General features: G+C 64.3%; 2 protein-coding genes across 54 annotated transcripts in view; one reads left to right on the top strand and one right to left on the bottom strand.

The window, feature by feature from the left end:
- The first annotated feature begins 885 nt into the window (after window positions 1-885).
- Window positions 886-7,472, top strand: MSTO1 (misato mitochondrial distribution and morphology regulator 1). Of its 4 annotated transcripts, none has more exons than XM_082703401.1 (14): window positions 886-1,158; window positions 1,260-1,395; window positions 1,782-1,851; window positions 1,928-2,003; window positions 2,267-2,321; window positions 2,409-2,547; window positions 2,709-2,826; window positions 2,959-3,093; window positions 3,201-3,353; window positions 3,628-3,759; window positions 3,831-4,015; window positions 4,256-4,360; window positions 4,437-4,549; window positions 4,823-7,472. In XM_082703401.1, the coding sequence occupies exons 1-14, from the start codon at window positions 1,075-1,077 to the stop codon at window positions 5,035-5,037; spliced, it is 1,716 nt and encodes a 571-aa protein (XP_082559527.1). In that variant the 5' UTR covers window positions 886-1,074; the 3' UTR covers window positions 5,038-7,472. The 4 variants fall into 4 exon arrangements, with proteins under 4 accessions (XP_082559527.1, XP_082559529.1, XP_082559528.1 ...); XM_082703403.1 differs by having other exon boundaries at window positions 1,023-1,158; window positions 2,267-2,285; window positions 2,460-2,547; XM_082703402.1 differs by having other exon boundaries at window positions 1,023-1,158; window positions 2,460-2,547.
- Window positions 4,615-17,026, bottom strand: part of GON4L (gon-4 like) — a 62,921-nt gene continuing 50,509 nt past the window's right edge. For 21 of the 50 annotated variants that reach the window (XM_082703274.1, XM_082703275.1, XM_082703266.1 and 18 more), the window contains 13 exons: window positions 15,340-15,456; window positions 13,295-14,974; window positions 12,612-12,867; window positions 11,873-12,057; window positions 10,849-11,046; window positions 9,666-9,809; window positions 9,007-9,150; window positions 8,799-8,918; window positions 7,673-7,801; window positions 7,065-7,242; window positions 6,080-6,701; window positions 5,891-5,993; window positions 4,615-5,579 (listed from right to left, as the gene is read on the bottom strand). In XM_082703274.1, the coding sequence (XP_082559400.1) occupies window positions 5,430-5,579; window positions 5,891-5,993; window positions 6,080-6,701; window positions 7,065-7,242; window positions 7,673-7,801; window positions 8,799-8,918; window positions 9,007-9,150; window positions 9,666-9,809; window positions 10,849-11,046; window positions 11,873-12,057; window positions 12,612-12,867; window positions 13,295-14,974; window positions 15,340-15,456 (4,026 nt within the window). In that variant the 3' untranslated portion in view covers window positions 4,615-5,429. Of the gene's footprint in view, window positions 5,580-5,890; window positions 5,994-6,079; window positions 6,705-7,064; window positions 7,243-7,672; window positions 7,802-8,798; window positions 8,919-9,006; window positions 9,151-9,665; window positions 9,810-10,848; window positions 11,047-11,872; window positions 12,058-12,611; window positions 12,868-13,294; window positions 14,975-15,339; window positions 15,457-17,026 lie in introns of all 50 variants that reach the window. The other 29 variants (XM_082703279.1, XM_082703282.1, XM_082703306.1 and 26 more) reach the window with 4 other exon arrangements.

Genomic DNA, 17,026 nt, shown 5'->3' with positions numbered 1-17,026 from the left:
AGGGTCGCCGGCCCAGCGCCGCGCACGCGCGTCACTCTGGCGTCCCGGAAGCGTCGCGGTGGCCCGTCGCCGCCCACAGGCCGACCCCGGCGGACGCCCGCGAGCGACGCCCCGTTCCCTCGGCCCGGACCCGCGGCCGCTCGGGCCACCCGCACGCCCCGCGTCCGCCGCGGCTGTCGCGCGCTTCCCACCCGCCGCGGAGCCGGACCGTCCGGCGGGGCCGCGAAGGTGCGGCCACGTGAGGCGCACGCGGACACGGCGCCGAGCGGCTCCCCCGACAGCGGCCTCTCCGCTCACGCAGGGGCGCGGCGCGACGGCGGGCGGCGGGTCCGCAGCCCCGGCACGTCCCACGGCCCCGCGCCGACGGCACAGACTCCGACAGGCTGGAACCCGACGGCAGGGAGCGCTCGGCCTCGAGGCCCCTCGCTCCGGTCTGCAGAGCCTGGGGAGACCCGCCGAGACCCCGCACCGGCCGCGCCTCGACCGCAGCCACCCCGGGCCGCTCCGTCCCCGCGCGCGCGCCGGCGCCCAGGAAGGCGCAGCGAGCGCCCGAGGCCGCCGGGTCCCCGCACACCGAGCCCGCGGAGCCGGCCGCAAGCGCGCGCGGCGGCGGGGACGTTCCTCCGACAACGGGGGGCAAACGCCGCCGTGAGGAGACGGGCGGCCGGGCGCGTCCGCACCCCCGTGACGGGCGCGGGAACCCCAGCCCCCGGGCCGGCGGTGTGTCTCCGGAGGCGCCGCGGCCGGCAGCAGCGGCCCTCACGGGAGACCGCGGCCGCGTCGGGGACCCGCCTCCCACAGCCGCCCGCCGCACCCGCGTGCCCCGCCCCGCCCCGCCCCGCCCCGCCCCTTCCGGCCCCTCGGAGCCCTCCCCATAACGAGCCGTCGACGCAGGCCGCCCGGGGCACGGGCGGGGCCTCCGACGCCCGACCAATCGCTTCTCTGATGGGGGAGGAGAGGCCGGCGCACCAATAGAGTGCGGGGGGCAAGGCCCCGCCCACGTGGCTACGAACCAATCGGCGGCGAGCGGCGAGTGGGCCGCCGCGGCTGCGCGACCCGGCGGAGGCAGGCGGCATGGCGGGCGGGGCTCGGGAGGTGCTCACGCTGCAGCTGGGCCACTTCGCGGGGTTCGTGGGCGCGCACTGGTGGAACCAGCAGGTGAGGCCTCCGGGCGGCCGTCCCCGCGGGCCCGCGGCTGTCGGCCGACCCTGCGGCCCCACGGCCCCACGCTGAGGCCGGGCCTTCCTGTGCCCCCGCAGGATGCTGCGCTCTGCGCCCCGAGCGAGGCCGCCGCGCCGCCGGCCGAGCTGTGTCCCGACGTCCTGTACCGGGCGGGCCGGACGCCGCACGGCCGGGAGACCTACACGCCGCGGCTCATCCTCATGGATCTGAAGGGTGAGGCGGAGGCCGCGGTCGGCCTGCGCCCGGGCGTGCGGGGCGTGCGGGGCTGCAGCAGCGAGGAGCCGGCGGGGCCGCCGCTGGCCTCGGTCCGCTCTTGTCCGCGGACCCGGGCCGGCACAGCCTCATTCGGTTCAGGGACCGGCCGCTCCGGCCCGGGGACGGCGGGTGGTGGGTCGGGGCCCTCGGGGGGCCGCAGGGGTGGAGCCCACAGCCTTCGAGACCAGGGTTTCCCCGAGGCCTGGGTGTTCGGGGCGGCTTGGAGGGCCGAGGCTGGTGGAGGGCGCAGCGAGGTGGGCAGCAGGTGTCGGGAGCCCCCGGGAGGATGCGCTGAAGGCGGGGAGGGCGAGGCTTTCGCCTAACCTCGCCTGTCGTTCCCGCAGGTAGTCTGAGCTCCCTGAAGCAGGAAGGTGGCCTCTACGGGGACGCGCAGCTGGATGCGGCGATCGCCTGGTACCGTGGTCCTCGGGGCGGGAAGCCCGAGAACCGGGGAAGCCGCCCGCCCCAACCTGCCTCCGTTTTCTTCCAGGCAGGGAAAGCTCACCACACACAAGGAGGAGCTCTGTCCCAAGAACCCGTATCTCCAGGACCTCCGGAGGGCCGAGGTGAGGGCCTCTGCTCCAAGCGTTAGCCCAGCGCCAGAGCTTGATCCCCCCACTGGGGCACAGAGCAAAAGGAAAAGCATTTTGATCATCTTAAGTAGCTTCAAAAGGCATTTTAGGAAAAAGCACTTTTCCCCCTAAAGAAGTGTGACTACAGGGACAAACGGAGGCTGTAGGGTGTAGCCAGCAAAATCAGGGAGAACAAATGAACTCTTTTGCCTCTGGACTGGCTGGAACTCAATACCGACGTTTCTCTTTTGTCCCAGGGAGTGCTGAGTAGTGACGGTATCTGGAGGGTCAGATCCATCCCCAACGGCAAAGGTGAGACTTCCACCAGGCACCTCGGGGTGGCGAACCCAGCAGAACCTGCACACGAAGAAATGTCCCTTTCCTTTGCTCTTCCTTCAGGCCCCCCGCCGCTCGCCACGGCTACAGCACCCAAACCACTTATCCCCACAGAGAGCAGCGTCCAAGTCTGGTCTGATTTCCTCCGCGTCCACCTCCACCCCCGGAGCATCTGTATGATTCACAAGTACAACCATGATGGGTACGGGGGCTGCGGAGGCTGTGCAGCAAGGAACTGGGTCCCCACCGATGTTAAATGAGGCTCTGGAGGCCATCTTCCCTGCCCTCCCTGAACACAGGCTCTTGGGGGATGGGGTGATGGGCAGGGATCCCGCAAGTCAGGACTGTGTTCGTGCACGGCAGGGAAGCAGGTCGCCTGGAGGCTTTTGGCCAAGGCGAGAGCATCCTGAAGGAGCCCAGGTACCTGGAGGAGCTGGAGGACAGGCTGCATTTCTATGTGGAGGAGTGTGACTTCCTGCAGGTAGCCGGGGGGCAGGGGTAGGGCGGCAGGGGCAGCAGCCTCCTGCAGGTAGCCGGGGGGCAGGGGTAGGGCGGCAGGGGCAGGGGCAGCGGCCTCTTCTCGTCCTGTCGGTCATCATTTGCCTCCTTCCAGGGTTTCCAGATCCTGTGTGACCTGCACAATGGCTTCTCTGGGGTAGGCGCCAAGGCCACAGAGTTGCTACAGGACGAGTATTCAGGACGGGGAATAATAACCTGGGGCCTGCTCCCTGGCCCCTACAGTCTCCGGGTGAGCAGAGCGTGGCGAAAAGGCAGTCCCAGGGGCTGAGAGGAAGCAAGCAGGGGATGACGGCCCAGGGAGAAAGCTACTCAAAACCAATCGCCTTTTTCCCCCAGGAGCCCCAGAAAAACGTCTTTCGTCTGTTGAACACAGCTTTCGGCCTGGTGCACATGTCCGCTCACAGCTCTCTGGTCTGCCCCTTGTCCTTGGGCAGGAGCCTGGGGCTGCGACCGGAGCCTCCGGTCACCTTCCCTCACCTACAGTATGACGTAAGGCTCGAGCTTATGTTCAGACGGCAGGTAGAGACCGTGCCCCCCACCTCTCGACCTGCCATCGCACCTGTTACCAGCCCTCTTCTCGAAGCTTCGGCTTGAACTCAGCCACGATATAGCACACTGTCCTCTGCTAGTTCAGCCTTGGCCCAAGCTAAGCCCTGCTTTGTCCCAAAGCATCTGGACCTCTCTCGTAATTGGGACCCTTTCTCCTTCACACTCTGCTCTCCAGACCCGAAAGGCAAAATGCCCGTTGGTGTCCTCTTTACAGGCCACTCTGCCCTTCCACTGCGCAGCCGTGCTGGCTACAACCCTCGACACAGTCACTGTTCCTTACCGCCTGCGTTCCTCGCCAGTTTCCATGGCTCACCTGGCCGATCTGCTGAACTTCTCTGGGAAGAAGGTGCGGAGCTGTGTGAAGGGTCGGGTCAGCACGGAGAAAAAGCAGTTACTTGAGCTCTCCCTTGCCTTTAGGTGGTGACGGCAGCAGCAACCATCCCCTTCCCCTTGGTCCCAGGCCAGTCCCTTCCTGATGCCCTGGTGCAGCTCGGAGGACCTGCGGCGTGGACCCCACTCTCTGCATGCGGGGGTCCTTGTGGGACGCGCTGCTTTGCCCTGTCAGTGGTACTGCGGGGTCTAGACGGAGCGCGCCACACCAGGTGAGGGCCGGTGGTTCTTAGGAGCCCCGTCAGACTTTGGACCCCCATCCTTCTCTGCCTGAGAACCTCTGGACATCCTGGGAGCCTAGCCTTTTCCTCCATGTGCCCCACGTAAAAATAAAAAGAGAATGAGCCGCTCAGCCCCCTTCATCAGCTGACAGCCTGAGAACCTACGAATTCCCAGTCCGCTTCCACACTGCCACAGACTAAATAAAGGCGGTTCTGGCTCTGTTCTGACAGCCGGCTCGCCCCGGGGACAGCTCTGCCTTCCCCACTCCACGCGTGCACCACTGGGGAGGACGTCTTGGCCCAGTATTTGCAGCAGCAGGAGCCCAGAGTCAGGAGGTGAGTGGGAGGCTGGCTCCCCCACCCCCTCCCCAGACTCCCTCCACCTCTCCCTCAACTGCTGCTCTCCCAACAGCGCTGCCCATCTGCTGCTGGCGCCCTGCAACGTGGTCCCCCCGTACCCCCGCCTGTTCTCCCCAAGCCTCAGCCAACACGGGCTGGTTCTGGATGGCTCGCCGCCTGGGGCAGGTAGGTGGCTGGTGTAGGTTCAGGAGAGGTCTCCCCACATGCCTGCCCCAAGCAAGGCCCTGAAGTCCACAGGTCAACATCCTTTTATTCACTCAGTGGCTCCTGAGGCAAGTGGCCATCCTCTGGAGCACTGGTCTGCCAAGGGGACAGCACATAGAAGTCACGGGGTTCACAGTCCTGCCAGGTCTGCTGCAGGCCCAGACGTCCCCGTCTGTGCAGCAGTGCCCAGGGCAGGAACACCACTGGCAGGCTCCCCTTCCTCTCCGTCCGCAGCCGTGGAGAGCATCCCAGTTCTCGGGGCCCTCTGCTCCTCTTCTACCCTGAGCCAGACCCTGGGAGACTTGGCTAGAGACCTCAGCACACTGGACGTGCGGCGCTGGGCCAGCTTCCTGGATGCCGGAGTGGAGCAGGCGGACGTGGAGGAGGCGCTGGAGGAGCTGGGCAGTCTGGCCCAGTGCTACCAGGGAGGGGACAGCCTCACGGACTAAGGTTCTCCCAGTACAGGAGGCTGCTGGGTCACAATAAACACTGGGTGCACGGGCTCGGCCATGGCCTGGCCGCACTGGCAAGGGCGAGCGCTGCATTTAGAAACACTGCGATCAGGTCTCAACAGTATGTACGCGCCGTGGGGATGGGGGTGCTGAAAAGGAGCCAAGCCCCTGTTTCCCCAGGGCCAAGGCCCCGTAGCTTCCAAAGATCCTGAACAAGGCCTTCGTGGGCATAGCCGTCCAGCCCTGTCTGCCTCCATCCTTGTCCTCAGCCCCTGCTCCTACAGCTCTGTATCCTGAGCTCAAGGGCGGCGGCCCGGCACAGTACAAGCGCCCCCCGCTTGGAGCACCGGCGCGGGTGGAGGGCATGTGACCCCCACGTGCACCCACAGTCACCCGTCCAGCTCCTCCTCGGACAGAAGGTCCCCGCGGTCAGAGAGCTGGTCAGCGTTGCTCGTGCTGGTGGCATCGTCGTCGTCCTCGGAGCTGGCCTCACAGGCCGTGTGGAAGAGCTGCACGAGTTCCCGGAAGCGGTGGGACACCTAGGGCGAGACGGGGACGCTCCGCTCCGTGAACGTCTCACGTGCCCCGCACGGGAACGGGGGGAGGGCTGCGTTCTCACAGATGAGGGCACCCGAGAGGCTTCACGTCTGGCCCTAAACCCCAGCGCTCCGACAAACACCTGGCATGGAGTCTCTGGGTCGCTACCTCAGAGTCCAAAGCCCTCGCGCTCCTAGAACCGCTGCCACCCGCCCACGTGAGTCCGGACCCTCGGCCACCCCGTGCTCTCCCTGCCCGGGCCCATCCTCGCTCCCGCTGGGGCTCAAGTCTCCGGCCGGCCGCAGCCGCCTACCTCGGTGGGGGTCTTGTTTCCCAGCCGCTGGGAGATGCCGCGGAACGTCTGCGGCTGCGCCCCTTGCTGCTGACACATGGTGAGGATCACGCGGTCGGCCTCCCTGGAAGCCACGTGCCGCGGTTAGTCCCGGGGGAGGCGCGCGCATGGGCTCCATAGTCTGTGCGCGTGCCCTCCGCCACCACCTACCTCGTCCACAGGACCACCTTCTCCCCGGTGGAGCTGACCTTGCTGTTATTGGCACACACCGTGGCTTCGGCGGCCTTCGGGTGCAGCTCCCCCACGGGACCCTTGCCCGGGGTTCCGCTGTCTTTAGCCAGAGCTCCCCGAGGGGCCGTGGATGAAGACGCTGAGGGGTCCGTTCCCAATGAAGAGTCGCACACGGGGGACGTCCTGTCTGCGGTCCTCACCGCGGCTGTGTCCGCCAGCAGCCAGCTCTCTGGAGCGTCGGACCTCTCTGACGTCTGTCTTCTCCCCGTGTCTCTGGTCCTTGAGGAAACAGGGCTCAGGAAGGAAGCAGGGGTCTCAACGGTTCCAGGCCATTTCTCCATCTCCGAAGCCGCCCAGGCTGGCACAGAAGCCTCTGGCTCACCCACTGCCTCCTGGTCCTCCCCCTCGGTTGGAAGCCTGGACGGCGCCCGAGGGCAGGAGAGGACCTCAGGGGAGGCCTGGCTCCTCCCGGCGCACACGGCTCCGGTACTGGAGGAAAGCTGGGTCGTCTCCGGCGCATAGGGCCGGGGGCCCCCCAGGACGAGCCGATCCGTAAGACTCACTTCCTGAGGGGACAGCGGAGTGCTCCCCACTGCCAGTCCTGCTAGGAGAGGAGCAGAGCTCTGAGGGGACGCACAGGGTCGACATGCACCTAAGACCCCAAGTTACCGCAGGGCCATGCAGGGGGGAGGGGGACCTGCCGAGACAGCCCTTGGGGGCACGGGTCGCATCAGGAGGGCAGGGGAAGGGCACGCCCGTGACAGACAGCAGCACCCCCAATTCTGCCAGAGGACAGGCCACAGCAAGTCAAGGCTGGACAGAACCGTATCCCTTGTCAGTAAGCAAAGGGACAGTCCACCAGCCAAAGACTCATCTTTCTGGGCTCAAAGATGTTCTAGCTTGAGGCACGTTCGACTGAAGCGGACATGGGGTCAGAGGCAGGGCCGTCGGGCAGAGCACTCACCGGGAACAGGTGTTCCTCCGCCTCCAGCACTCCTGCCGGGCTGGTCCTGGTTCGCCTCCGGGCCTTCGCATTCCTCGCGGGCCGCCTCCTCCTGCAGGTCTTTGCTGGCCTCCCGGTGGGGACTGCTTCCTGCCAACTCCTGGGGCTCCTTGCTCTTGTAGGACTTGCTGTCACAGACCTGCAGGGACGGCCTTCTTGGTCAAGGGTGCCCCCATGGCCTTCATCCGGGGCGGGCGGGGGACGCTGACCACGGGAAGCCAGCCTGCCACGATCCTTGGCAGGTCAACCGACAATCTTAAAGGTCTGCTCCTCCCACTAGAACCAAGCACTCTATCTTTGCTGCCAAGCAACCCAACCCTTTCAGGGTCTTTCATTAAAAAAAAAAAAAAATCTGAGAAACAGTTAAAATGGTTCATTTTTTTTCAATTTCAAAAAGCAAAATCCACTACACACTTGTAAAGGGTTCTATCTGGTGCTTGCACGCTCGCCCCATGTAACGGGGGCCGCAGACAGCCCCGCGCAGGGAGGCCTCAGGGCCAGCCCCTCCCACCATGCCCCCCGCTCTCCGCTCCCCACGCCCGCCCCGCACGCCGGGAGGACCCGCTCACCACTGCCGCGCTCACCCTGCCGCCACAGTGGCCGCAACTTCTCCTCTTGCTCTTCTTCAGCCTGGACTCGGGGCCTCCGTCACGGCAGGAGCAGGCACAGTCCTTGGCAGTGTCCGGCCACTCAGCCTCCTAAAAGACACCGGGCTTATTTGGCAGCCGGTTAGCGCGGGCGGAGTCCAGAGAGGACGCGGCCACTGCAGCAAGGCCGCCCTGACCGCGCCCTCTCTCCTTCTCGGCACAGCAGCTCTTGCCGTGGCCTGGGGACACTCAGCCATGGCCCTCACCAACACAGAGGACTGACCTAGCCCAGCTGCTCAGCTGCCCAGATGATTTGATGGCATTTTGAAGTCCGACAACCCTGGGATGACCAACCACCTTGGCTCCTGCGTCCCCGTGCCTGGGGTTCTGCCCCCTCCACCAGCCCCCTTGGGGCCACCCTCTGTTCAGGGACCCCAGACGCTGATACTGTCATGACCCCCACGGACGACGAAGAGGTGGACCCAAGCATTCACTAAGTCGCCGAAGGTTATAGAGCTGCTGAGAAGCAGTTTTGCCCATCGAAGAGGAAAGGCGCGGAGACGGTCCCGCCGGGCGAGCAGCAGAGGGTGGTGAGGCCAGCAGACCCCGGGTCGCCTGGGCCTGCACCCCAGCACAGCCACCGAAGAGACACGAGGGCCCAGCGCCAGCCTCCCGCTGCACGGCGCCCCCACCCCGGGCAAATGCAAATGAGAGCCATCTGCTCATGGCCTTGCCGTGGCATGTCCCCGGTGCCAGAACATGACCTCCGAGAGGTACACGCACGCGTCCCACAGCTGAGTGTTCACAGCTACCAAACTGCTTGAGCGGGGACGCCTGCTTCTCTCTCCGCACACAGAGGAAAGAAGGAGTCACGACCCAAGGGCAGAGGCGTGGCACCGAACTAGGGAGCTGCCGGGAAGCTGCCTCCCACGGGGGCGGCCGTGCGGGGCTCTCCCTCCCACGAATGCAGCCTCACATGGCCTCTGGGCCCGCTCCACCGCCCCGCATGGCCTCGGGCCCAGAGGCCGCGCCACGCCGCCCCAGAAACGCTCCAGAAACTCAAGGCCTGGCTCGAGACAAGCAGGTGACGCCCGACAACCTGGGGTACCTTGTCATGACTCTGGACCCCAGTCTCCTTTCTCCTTTTGCTCTTGGAGGCTGCGGGCGTCTTGGGGGGCTCCTCCTCATCCTCCACGTCAGGCAGCGCCACTTCTTCGAAGCCATCAAACTGCGGGGAGCAGGGGCCCCTCAGCGCAGACCTGGGCAGGCGCCCCCTGGTGCGTGCCCCCCCCCCACTGCAGCCTCGGGGCCGGTACCTCATACTCCTTCTCCTCCGTCCAGCTGATCTCCTCGAAGTCCCCCATGCGGCTGGCCGCTGGGCGCAGGTGATCAAAGAAGACGGAAAACTCCTCCTGCAGGTGGTCATGGCCCTTGAGAAGCTGCCACATCTGTGTCTTGAGCTGCGGGGAGCGGGCAGGGGAAGGATGACGCGTCCGGAGCCTCACCAGCTCCGTCCCAAACCGAACCCACTCACTCCCAACTACACTCCCAGTCCATGGGGGACACGAAGCCTCTCTCGGAGCACGAAGACGTCTCCAGCGTCCTGTCCCTGCTCCTGTGTCCACACTGGAGGGGGATTAGGAACACGTTTCATTCCTGATGGCCACACTCCGCACCTCACCCTCCTGACCTCCAGCTCTGGCGGCGACCTGAGCAGAGCGGGCAGGCGAGTCCCCCCCCAGGCCCCACCACCTCCTTCCCTGAACTTCCCTTCCAGGCACGAATGGCATCCCTGAGCCCGAGAGATTGGTCAGGCTCCGGTTTCAGGAGACAAGCGCCCCTGCTCCAGGGGTTTGTGCTTCAGGAAAGCCGGGAAAGTCCTCGCCTTCTTGCTCCCCTCCGGAACTCCAAGGTCCCCCGGAAGAAAGAGGCTAGGCACGGGGCAGCAGAAAGGCAGCGGGACAGGAAAGAGCACCTCCGTGATCTCCTGGGGCAGGCAGTCCGCACAGCTCTGGAGAACCTTGATGATCTTCTGGTGGTGCGAGGGGTTCTCTGCAAAGCAAATCTCCAGCTGCCGGAGAAACTTGCGACTCTTCTCAAACGCCTGCTGCTCCTCAAACTACCACAGTGGAGAGAAGGCAAGAACGTCACGTGCGCCGCGAGGGCCGACGGGATGCCCCACGCCCATGCACTGAGAGCGTGTGGCTGGGGCAGGGCCCTCTGTGAGAGCCATGGGGCTGGCCCCGAGACCTGGTGTCGCGCACCTTGGGCTGCAAGGGCGACCAACCCGAGACACCTATGACACAAAGGACAGATTCCAGACGCGAGACTACTTCAAGGGTGGTGACGTCAGATGCTCCAGCTTGACACGGTCTAGACAGTGCCCACGACTGACCCTGACTCCCCTCCGGGGAGAGAGCCCCGGCATGCACGTGTCACCCCTGGGACCATGGGACTACCTCCAGCTGGCCAGAGCTCACTCGGCCCTCCATTCCCGTGTCTCTCAACCCTGAACTGGGGCGTCCCTCGCGCGGGGACACGTACTCACCAACATCTCGAATATCACCTTACACAGCGGCCCCCCAGACCACCATGTACAAGAGGAAATTGCGAGGCCCCACCTGGAGCCACGCCCCCGGTCCCCCTCCCTGACGGATTTGCTATGAGGCGTTGGCACTAGGAAGCATCATACACATTTTTCCATTCGCAAATACTCTCTAACCCTTATGCACATCACTGTATGTATCTTACTGTTTATCACCCAACTTTCCCCCAAAGAATGGAAGCTGCATGAGCACAAGGACGTCACTCTTTTCTACCTACGACATTCCTAGGACTGAGAACTGCCTGCCACGCCCTGGGCACATCGCAGGCATCTGCCGGAAGGACCGCCTGTCTTACAAGGGGCAGGATGTACCTGCAGCTCTCATGGAAACCACGGGCACAGCCTCCCACTGCACTATAAGAACCGGAGAGACCGGGGAAGATCACCCCGGTGAAAACAAAGGGGCACTGACAACCCTAGACACCAGGGCCATCTGACCAGGATGTGCCAAGAGACGAGGCTGGTGTCGGCCCATTCTCCTTGGGGGCACTGCCCCCAACCCCGGCCCCGGCCCCAGCAGCCCCCCTGGCCCGGAGTTCATGCATCCACTCACTAATCCGCAGGCCAGAGCCTGCTCAGGCAGCAAGAAAGCCGCAAAATCCCTCAGCAGCTGAGGCCAGTCCTGGAGCAGAGCCTGCAGGCTTCTGTAGAGGCCCACCGCCGTCTGCCTCTGGGTGCCGGACTCGAACTCGTGGATGACCTGCAGGAAGTCCTCGTACTTGCCGGGGATGTGCTGCAGCGCTTCTCGGACCTACGCAGGAAGACATTCCGCCATCAGGATGAGCGAGCCGTGCAGACCGGGAGGAGGAAGTCCCGAACAGAGCTCCAGAACCCCCTGCAGAAGCCCACTGCGGAGGCGGCTCCTCGGACGGCCCCTCAGATCTGCTCATGGAAGACACGGAGCAGGAGTCCCGCGCAGGCCTTCGCTGCCAGCAGGCCCTGAAACGCCTTCATTCCCCAGGGACTGCGGCCCTCCCCACAAAACCCAGCAAGCTTTTCCCTTGCCCACAGCCCCAGCCTCTCTCCTGCTCTCCACTCTGCACTGAAATGCGCCCGGTACACGCGTTTCCGCACAGCACCACGGAGGGGCAAGGACGCGTTCGTTACGGGGGTCAATGACGTATCAGCAGACAAGAAAGCATGACCATCACTGCCAGCAAGCCAGCTGCCCAGGGGGGTAAAGGAACCAGACGGTCACGCTGCAGGGATGAGTGCCGGGCACATGCGCTCAGCTCTCTCAAGACCGGACGCTTCGCAGAGGCCTGCTCTCTGGCCGGGCACCACCAGTCTGGCTTCTCAGCCGACCCCGCAGTCAGCCCTCTCGCTGATGATGGTGGCATCACCTTTCCCCGCTTTCTGAACTGAGGGGTGACGCAAAAGGAGTCACAACGCGCCGCGGCTGACGGAAGCCGGGGTCCTATCTCCCTCATGCAGCTCTGGGGGCAACTCCAGGAGAGAGCAAAGGCGGGGCATGCAGGGCGGCTGTGCAGCCTAAAAACCAGACTCTTCTCGACACCAGTCCCGGCAGAGAAGCATTTGAGGGGGACATGCCCTGGTGGGAAGCTGCCCCCGCCTACCCTGGTCAAGTAAGCCTGAGCAAAGGCCAGATCCTTCTGCTCCCTAAGGGGGTCCCGCTCGAGAATGTCCTCGTCGTACAGCAGCAGCAGCTTGGACGTGTCCTTGCTGGCCCGGGCTCGGCTTCCCCGCTTGCTTCGAACTCGCTGACTGCCCCGGCCCTTCCCAGCAGCTCGGCCGCGCTCTCCTGAGAATATAGGCGATCAAACAGTTGCTCTGAACCCACAGCCCCGTTCCTCCCACCGGCCACCTGCACGCAGGCCACCCAAATCCCGCTGGCTGTCCGGGATGGCCTGAGGACAAACCAGCAGGAACGCGGTGGGAAGGCACAAGCGTGGTTCAGGCCAGCCCCGTGCGGGCACAGCCGCACTGCCCGCGGTGAGAAGCGGATCTCGGCTACTGCACGCTGATGCCAAGGGGCCTGAGCAGGAGAGCAGGCTCCCGCCAGGCTCTCACGGGACTAGGTCTCGGGGAGGAACCGCAGACAGATGGAGAACCAGCACACAGGCTCGCGTGAACCTAACACAAACCTAGCGGCTGGGAAGAGTCACACCCGGACGGTCTGAGCGCGCTTCTCTGCGAAGGGTGTAGGCAAACCTGTCTGGGGGAGGGGAGCGTGCGTGCAGGCGCCCCCGAGGACTGCCTCTAAAGTCTCACTCTGGCTTTCAGACCAGCCACCCAGCACGGCACTGACAAAGGAGGCCCGCTGAGAGCCACCCCGCACACCAGGCTCCCCCTCACCTGCCGGGGCGCTGCTGGCCTCCGCTTCCGGGGCGGCCCCAGGTGAGGCGAAGGTGGCCGGCAGCTTCTCAGCAGGGTCTCCAACGGCTTCGTCTGTCATTTCGTCCTCCTTCTGCAGACTTTCCATTCCTTCTGCCTCCTCTTCCTCCTCTTCTTCCGGCTCAGAGTTCTCTTCCTGTGAGTTGTCCTCCTCGGACTCGCCCTCCTGGCCCGCACGCCTCTCAGAGGCCAGCCAGGTCAGTTTCTCCATGGTCTCCTGCAAAGCCCCCGAGAATGACCCCAAGGCTGGCACCGACTCGCCCCAGGCCACCAGCAAGGCCACCAGGGCCCGGCGCGGAGTCGGGACGCAAGCCCCACCGCAAGTGGGGGAGGATGTGTTTTGAAAGGTCGCCTTCTACCCCAACGAGTTTTCCCTTGCTGAGGTCCACACTCATGATCTATCTACGTGTTTTGCCGTTTAAGTTGTGCGCAGGTGAGTCGATCTAACATTCCAGTGACTGAGTCACGCAGAACACCCCGGGGAAGTTCACGCTTTTCCTCCCCTCTCGCCTCAACCCCCGCCCCCGGCAAAACTGTGCCCCATGCTGCAGTCAAAGTCCGACAAAAATGGCAGGAGGACACCGAAGTGCAGCAAGCAAGCAGCGGCCTGTCCGCGGACACCTGAGAACGCGCCCAGCTCTCACCTGGAGCTCCGGGACCGACAGCACAGACTCCTCAGAGGCTGAGGACATCTCGTCCTCCTCGTCCTGGGTCAGGTCGTCGAAGTCCTCTTCCTCCTCGTCCTCTGGCCCGTCCTTCTCTCCACCAGCTTCTGGCCCAGCCGGGGTCACCCGCGTCTGGCCACTGGCACTAGCGAGGTCCTCAGACTTGCCTGGGGGGCTCCCTCGCACCCCTTCAGGGTCGGCGCAGGAAGAAGCCGTCTTGGGAGAGCCTCTGCTCCCATCTCCGGAGTCTCCCTGATCCCGAGGTTCCCGAGAAGCTGGCGCGGCTCTAGCCGGCTCCCTTCTCTCCTCCTCCTGCTGCTGCAAGGCTGGCTGTCTCAGCTCGCTAGGACCACTCGGCTCCTCCCCGAGGAAGCCAGCGTCCAATGCCACAGAATGTTCTTCTCTGATGTCCTCACAGGTGTCCTGGCCTGAGGACCCACTAGAGTCACCCTCCCCAGGGTCTTGAGGTTCCATCTTGACCATTTCCTGCAAGTCCCCCGGGGGCAGCGGCTCCAGAGCCTGCCTCCCACCCTCGCCCTCGGCCTTCCCCAGAGCCCAGCCACAGGCACGGTTCTCTGGCCGCTCTTCCTGGCTCACGCGATCTGCTGCTGGGGGCCCTGGGCTGTGCTCCTCCTTGGGGAAGACAGGAGCACAGAGAGGAGAGGGCTCCTGGGGTTCTAGTTTGGGTTCTAGGCCTTGAAAGGCATTTTTCCCTTCAGCCACGGGACAACCAATGTCCACATTCACCGGGGCCTTATCTTCAGGGGTGGACGGGACAGGCAGACTCACAGAGCTGCGGGAAACAATGAGCGGGGGTAGAGAGGAGGCCACAAGCGGCTGGTTCAGGGGGCAGGGGAAGGAGGTGGGGTTGACCAGGAGGGTGGTGATGGGAATGGTCTGAGGAGTCTGGGCCACGGCTGCATTGACAGGCTGGATCACGTTGCAGCCACTGCCAAGGCTGACGACCTTCACCGTGGTGGCGGGCACCGTGAAGATAACGGGGACCGGGTGGAGGAGGGACGCTGGTTCCAGACACAGAGAGGCCTTGGCCCCCTTTCTCTTGGAGGCTCTCGGCTTTGCACACGGCTTTCGAAACTTAGAAGGGGCGAGTGAGGGCAGCATTAGCTTGGGCACAGGGGCAGAGGAGAGCAGGGGCTGGGGCTCAGACAGAGGGAAGCTGGTCCTGGCCTCAGGGGCCGTGGGAGGCAGTGCTGCCGGAGACTCGAAAGCCTCGCCGGTCCTGACCCCCAGTGGAGGGACACCCGGCACCGTCTGTACGACGGTGGCCGGCTGGAGCACATGAGGAATCCGGACCACCATTTTGCTCGGAGGGGCTTCGGACGGAGCTGACCTCGCTGGTGTTTTCCCAGCCGTGGAGCTGGGCTGGAGGGAGGGGCTGGGTCTGATCAGCAGCGGCTTCAGGACTGATGGCCGCTTCTGTCTCCAGGCCCTCCTGGAGAAACAGTTGGCCACGGGCTTCAGTTTCAGGACTACACCCTTGGGCAACAGCAGTGGGTACGGACTCTCACTCCCCGGTTCCGAGCTGCCTTTCCCCAGGTCTGGCTCTGAGCTGCCCTCGGCGGTTCCAGTCCCATTTCCTGCCCCTCTGGCCCCGTCAGCTCTGCGCCACAGCTCCTCCTGGATGGACGGCAGACTGGCCTATTGAGAACAAGAACACGCTGACCCAGGACCGGGACGAAACCACCGGGCTTCCAGGGCTTTAGGGACCTTTCCATAACAGTCTCGAAAAATCTTTGCAAGAAGGAGTTTTCTTGCAGTTTTCCAATTCTACAAACACTACATCCTAACTACACACTCTAGAAATGCTGTTCCGTTTCACCCGCCACTTTACAAAGGAAAGAGAGTCCTGTAAGGGCAGGGAAGCGGCAGGAGAGGAGGGGAAGAGGACGGTCTGCTGGGCCCGTCCTACAGCTACGGCGCCGGGGGTGCAGGGCAGCCCCCAACGCCGCGGGCAGGGGTCAGTGTCGTTCTGCCTCCGACACACTCGGAGGAGGAAGCTGTACCTTTAACCAGAACGGAAGCCGGTGCTCTTCCCTCTCGACCGGCGGCTTCCACTGGTGCGGCTGGATCTCCTCACAGCATTTCAGCAGCACGGGCAGCTGTCTGGTCTTCTTGTAAAACTGAGGGCGAAGAAATGACGCACGAGTCACATTCCCTCCAGAAATGCGGGCCTCTGCTGGGCTGGGGAGCAAAGCGTGGGGGATTTGATCCCCCCCACCCCGCCACGACCTTAACCAGCACCGGCAACACGCCGTGCGCGTCCAATTCCACTAAGCCCTTGATCCTGATGACGCTTCTGCAACACTCGCCACCAGCAGGCAGGGAGAAGTTTCGGGCACAGAGAATAGGGAGCAGGTCGGAGCCCTTCCTTCAGATCTGCTCCTACACAACAACACCTGAACCCCTATCTGCGACCCTCGGAAGCTTCCAACTGAGGAAGTAAGTGCGAAGGACATCAGAGCGGGAGGGGGAGGGGCCGGTGCCCAACGGGACTCCCGAAGGTGACAACAAGCATCCCCGAATCCACACCTGCGGCCGTGGCCGCCAGAGCCGCCGGAGGCGGAGCAGACGAGCCCGAGAAGCGGTCGGGCTCCCAGGGAGCGCGGGCTGGCGGAGAGCACGCCAGACGTGAAATTCTCTGGGAAGAAGCGCACACAGACGCACACAGACGTGGTGCACCAGTCACTCCCGAACCACACAGACGTTTCTGGCGCAGCTGCGACTACAGAGGACTCCCGGTGGCACAGAGCGGGCTGGTGCCGGCGGGGCGGGGGGGGCTGCCGACACCCTTCTCCTTCCAAATCACGACCAGGTTTAAGGAACCACAGAAAGACTGGTCTGGCTACAAGGAAATGTGAGCAGACATCCCGAGACAAGTTGGAGGAAAGGCGGGGGCCTCTGTGCCGCGCCGTGCAGCATGGGCTCTGCCCACGAGCCATCTAGAGGCGGCCGCGCAGCCGTGGAAGGAGCCAGAAGCAGAAACACCAGTTAGAAAACCATGGCATGGGGCGCCTGCGGGGGCTCAGGGGGTTACAGCCGCTGCCGTCGGCTCAGGTCATGATCCCAGGGTCCTGGGATCGAGCCCCGCATCGGGCTCTCTGCTCAGCAGGGAGCCTGCTTCCTCCCTCTCTCTCTGCCTGCCTCTCCATCTACTTGTGATCTCTGTCTGTCAAATAAAAAAATAAAATTTAAAAAGAAAAGAAAGAAAAAGAAAACCATGGCATTTGTCCGGGCATGGGGCATCAGGGCCAGACTCCCCAGCCGGGAGCGCGAGCCAGGGTGCCCCGGGGCGACTGCCTGTGGCCACCCCGTGCGTTGGAGCCACGGCCGGTGCAAGCAGCAGGACCGGACAGGCCCGGTCGGCGCGGAGGCCTGGAGGTACCGCTAAGACGGGAAGCAGCGGCCGCAGCTCCAGCAGCTGTCCTCAAGGGGTCCGTGAAGCTGAAAGTCCCTGAATGCTGGACACCGTCAAGCCCGCTCGCTACAAGAACTGGTCCCACACACGAGCGGCTTCACGGCACCTGAAGCTCCAGGCCATGCCAGAGAAACAAGCTCACGCCCAGCCGCTGCAGTGGAGGCTCTACGAGCACGACCCGCAGCATCCTGCCAGCCCTGGAGGGGCTGAAAATGGTGGCAAGGGACCAAAATGGGGCCACAAACTGATACCTCAGGGGCAGAGGTCTGGACAGA

This window comes from Mustela nivalis, assembly GCF_964662115.1.
Source record: "Mustela nivalis genome assembly, chromosome: 16".
In the NCBI taxonomy this organism is placed as follows: domain Eukaryota; kingdom Metazoa; phylum Chordata; class Mammalia; order Carnivora; family Mustelidae; genus Mustela; species Mustela nivalis.
The sequence above is the reverse complement of the archived record's forward strand: the minus strand, read 5'-3'. Positions and strand labels throughout refer to the sequence as shown.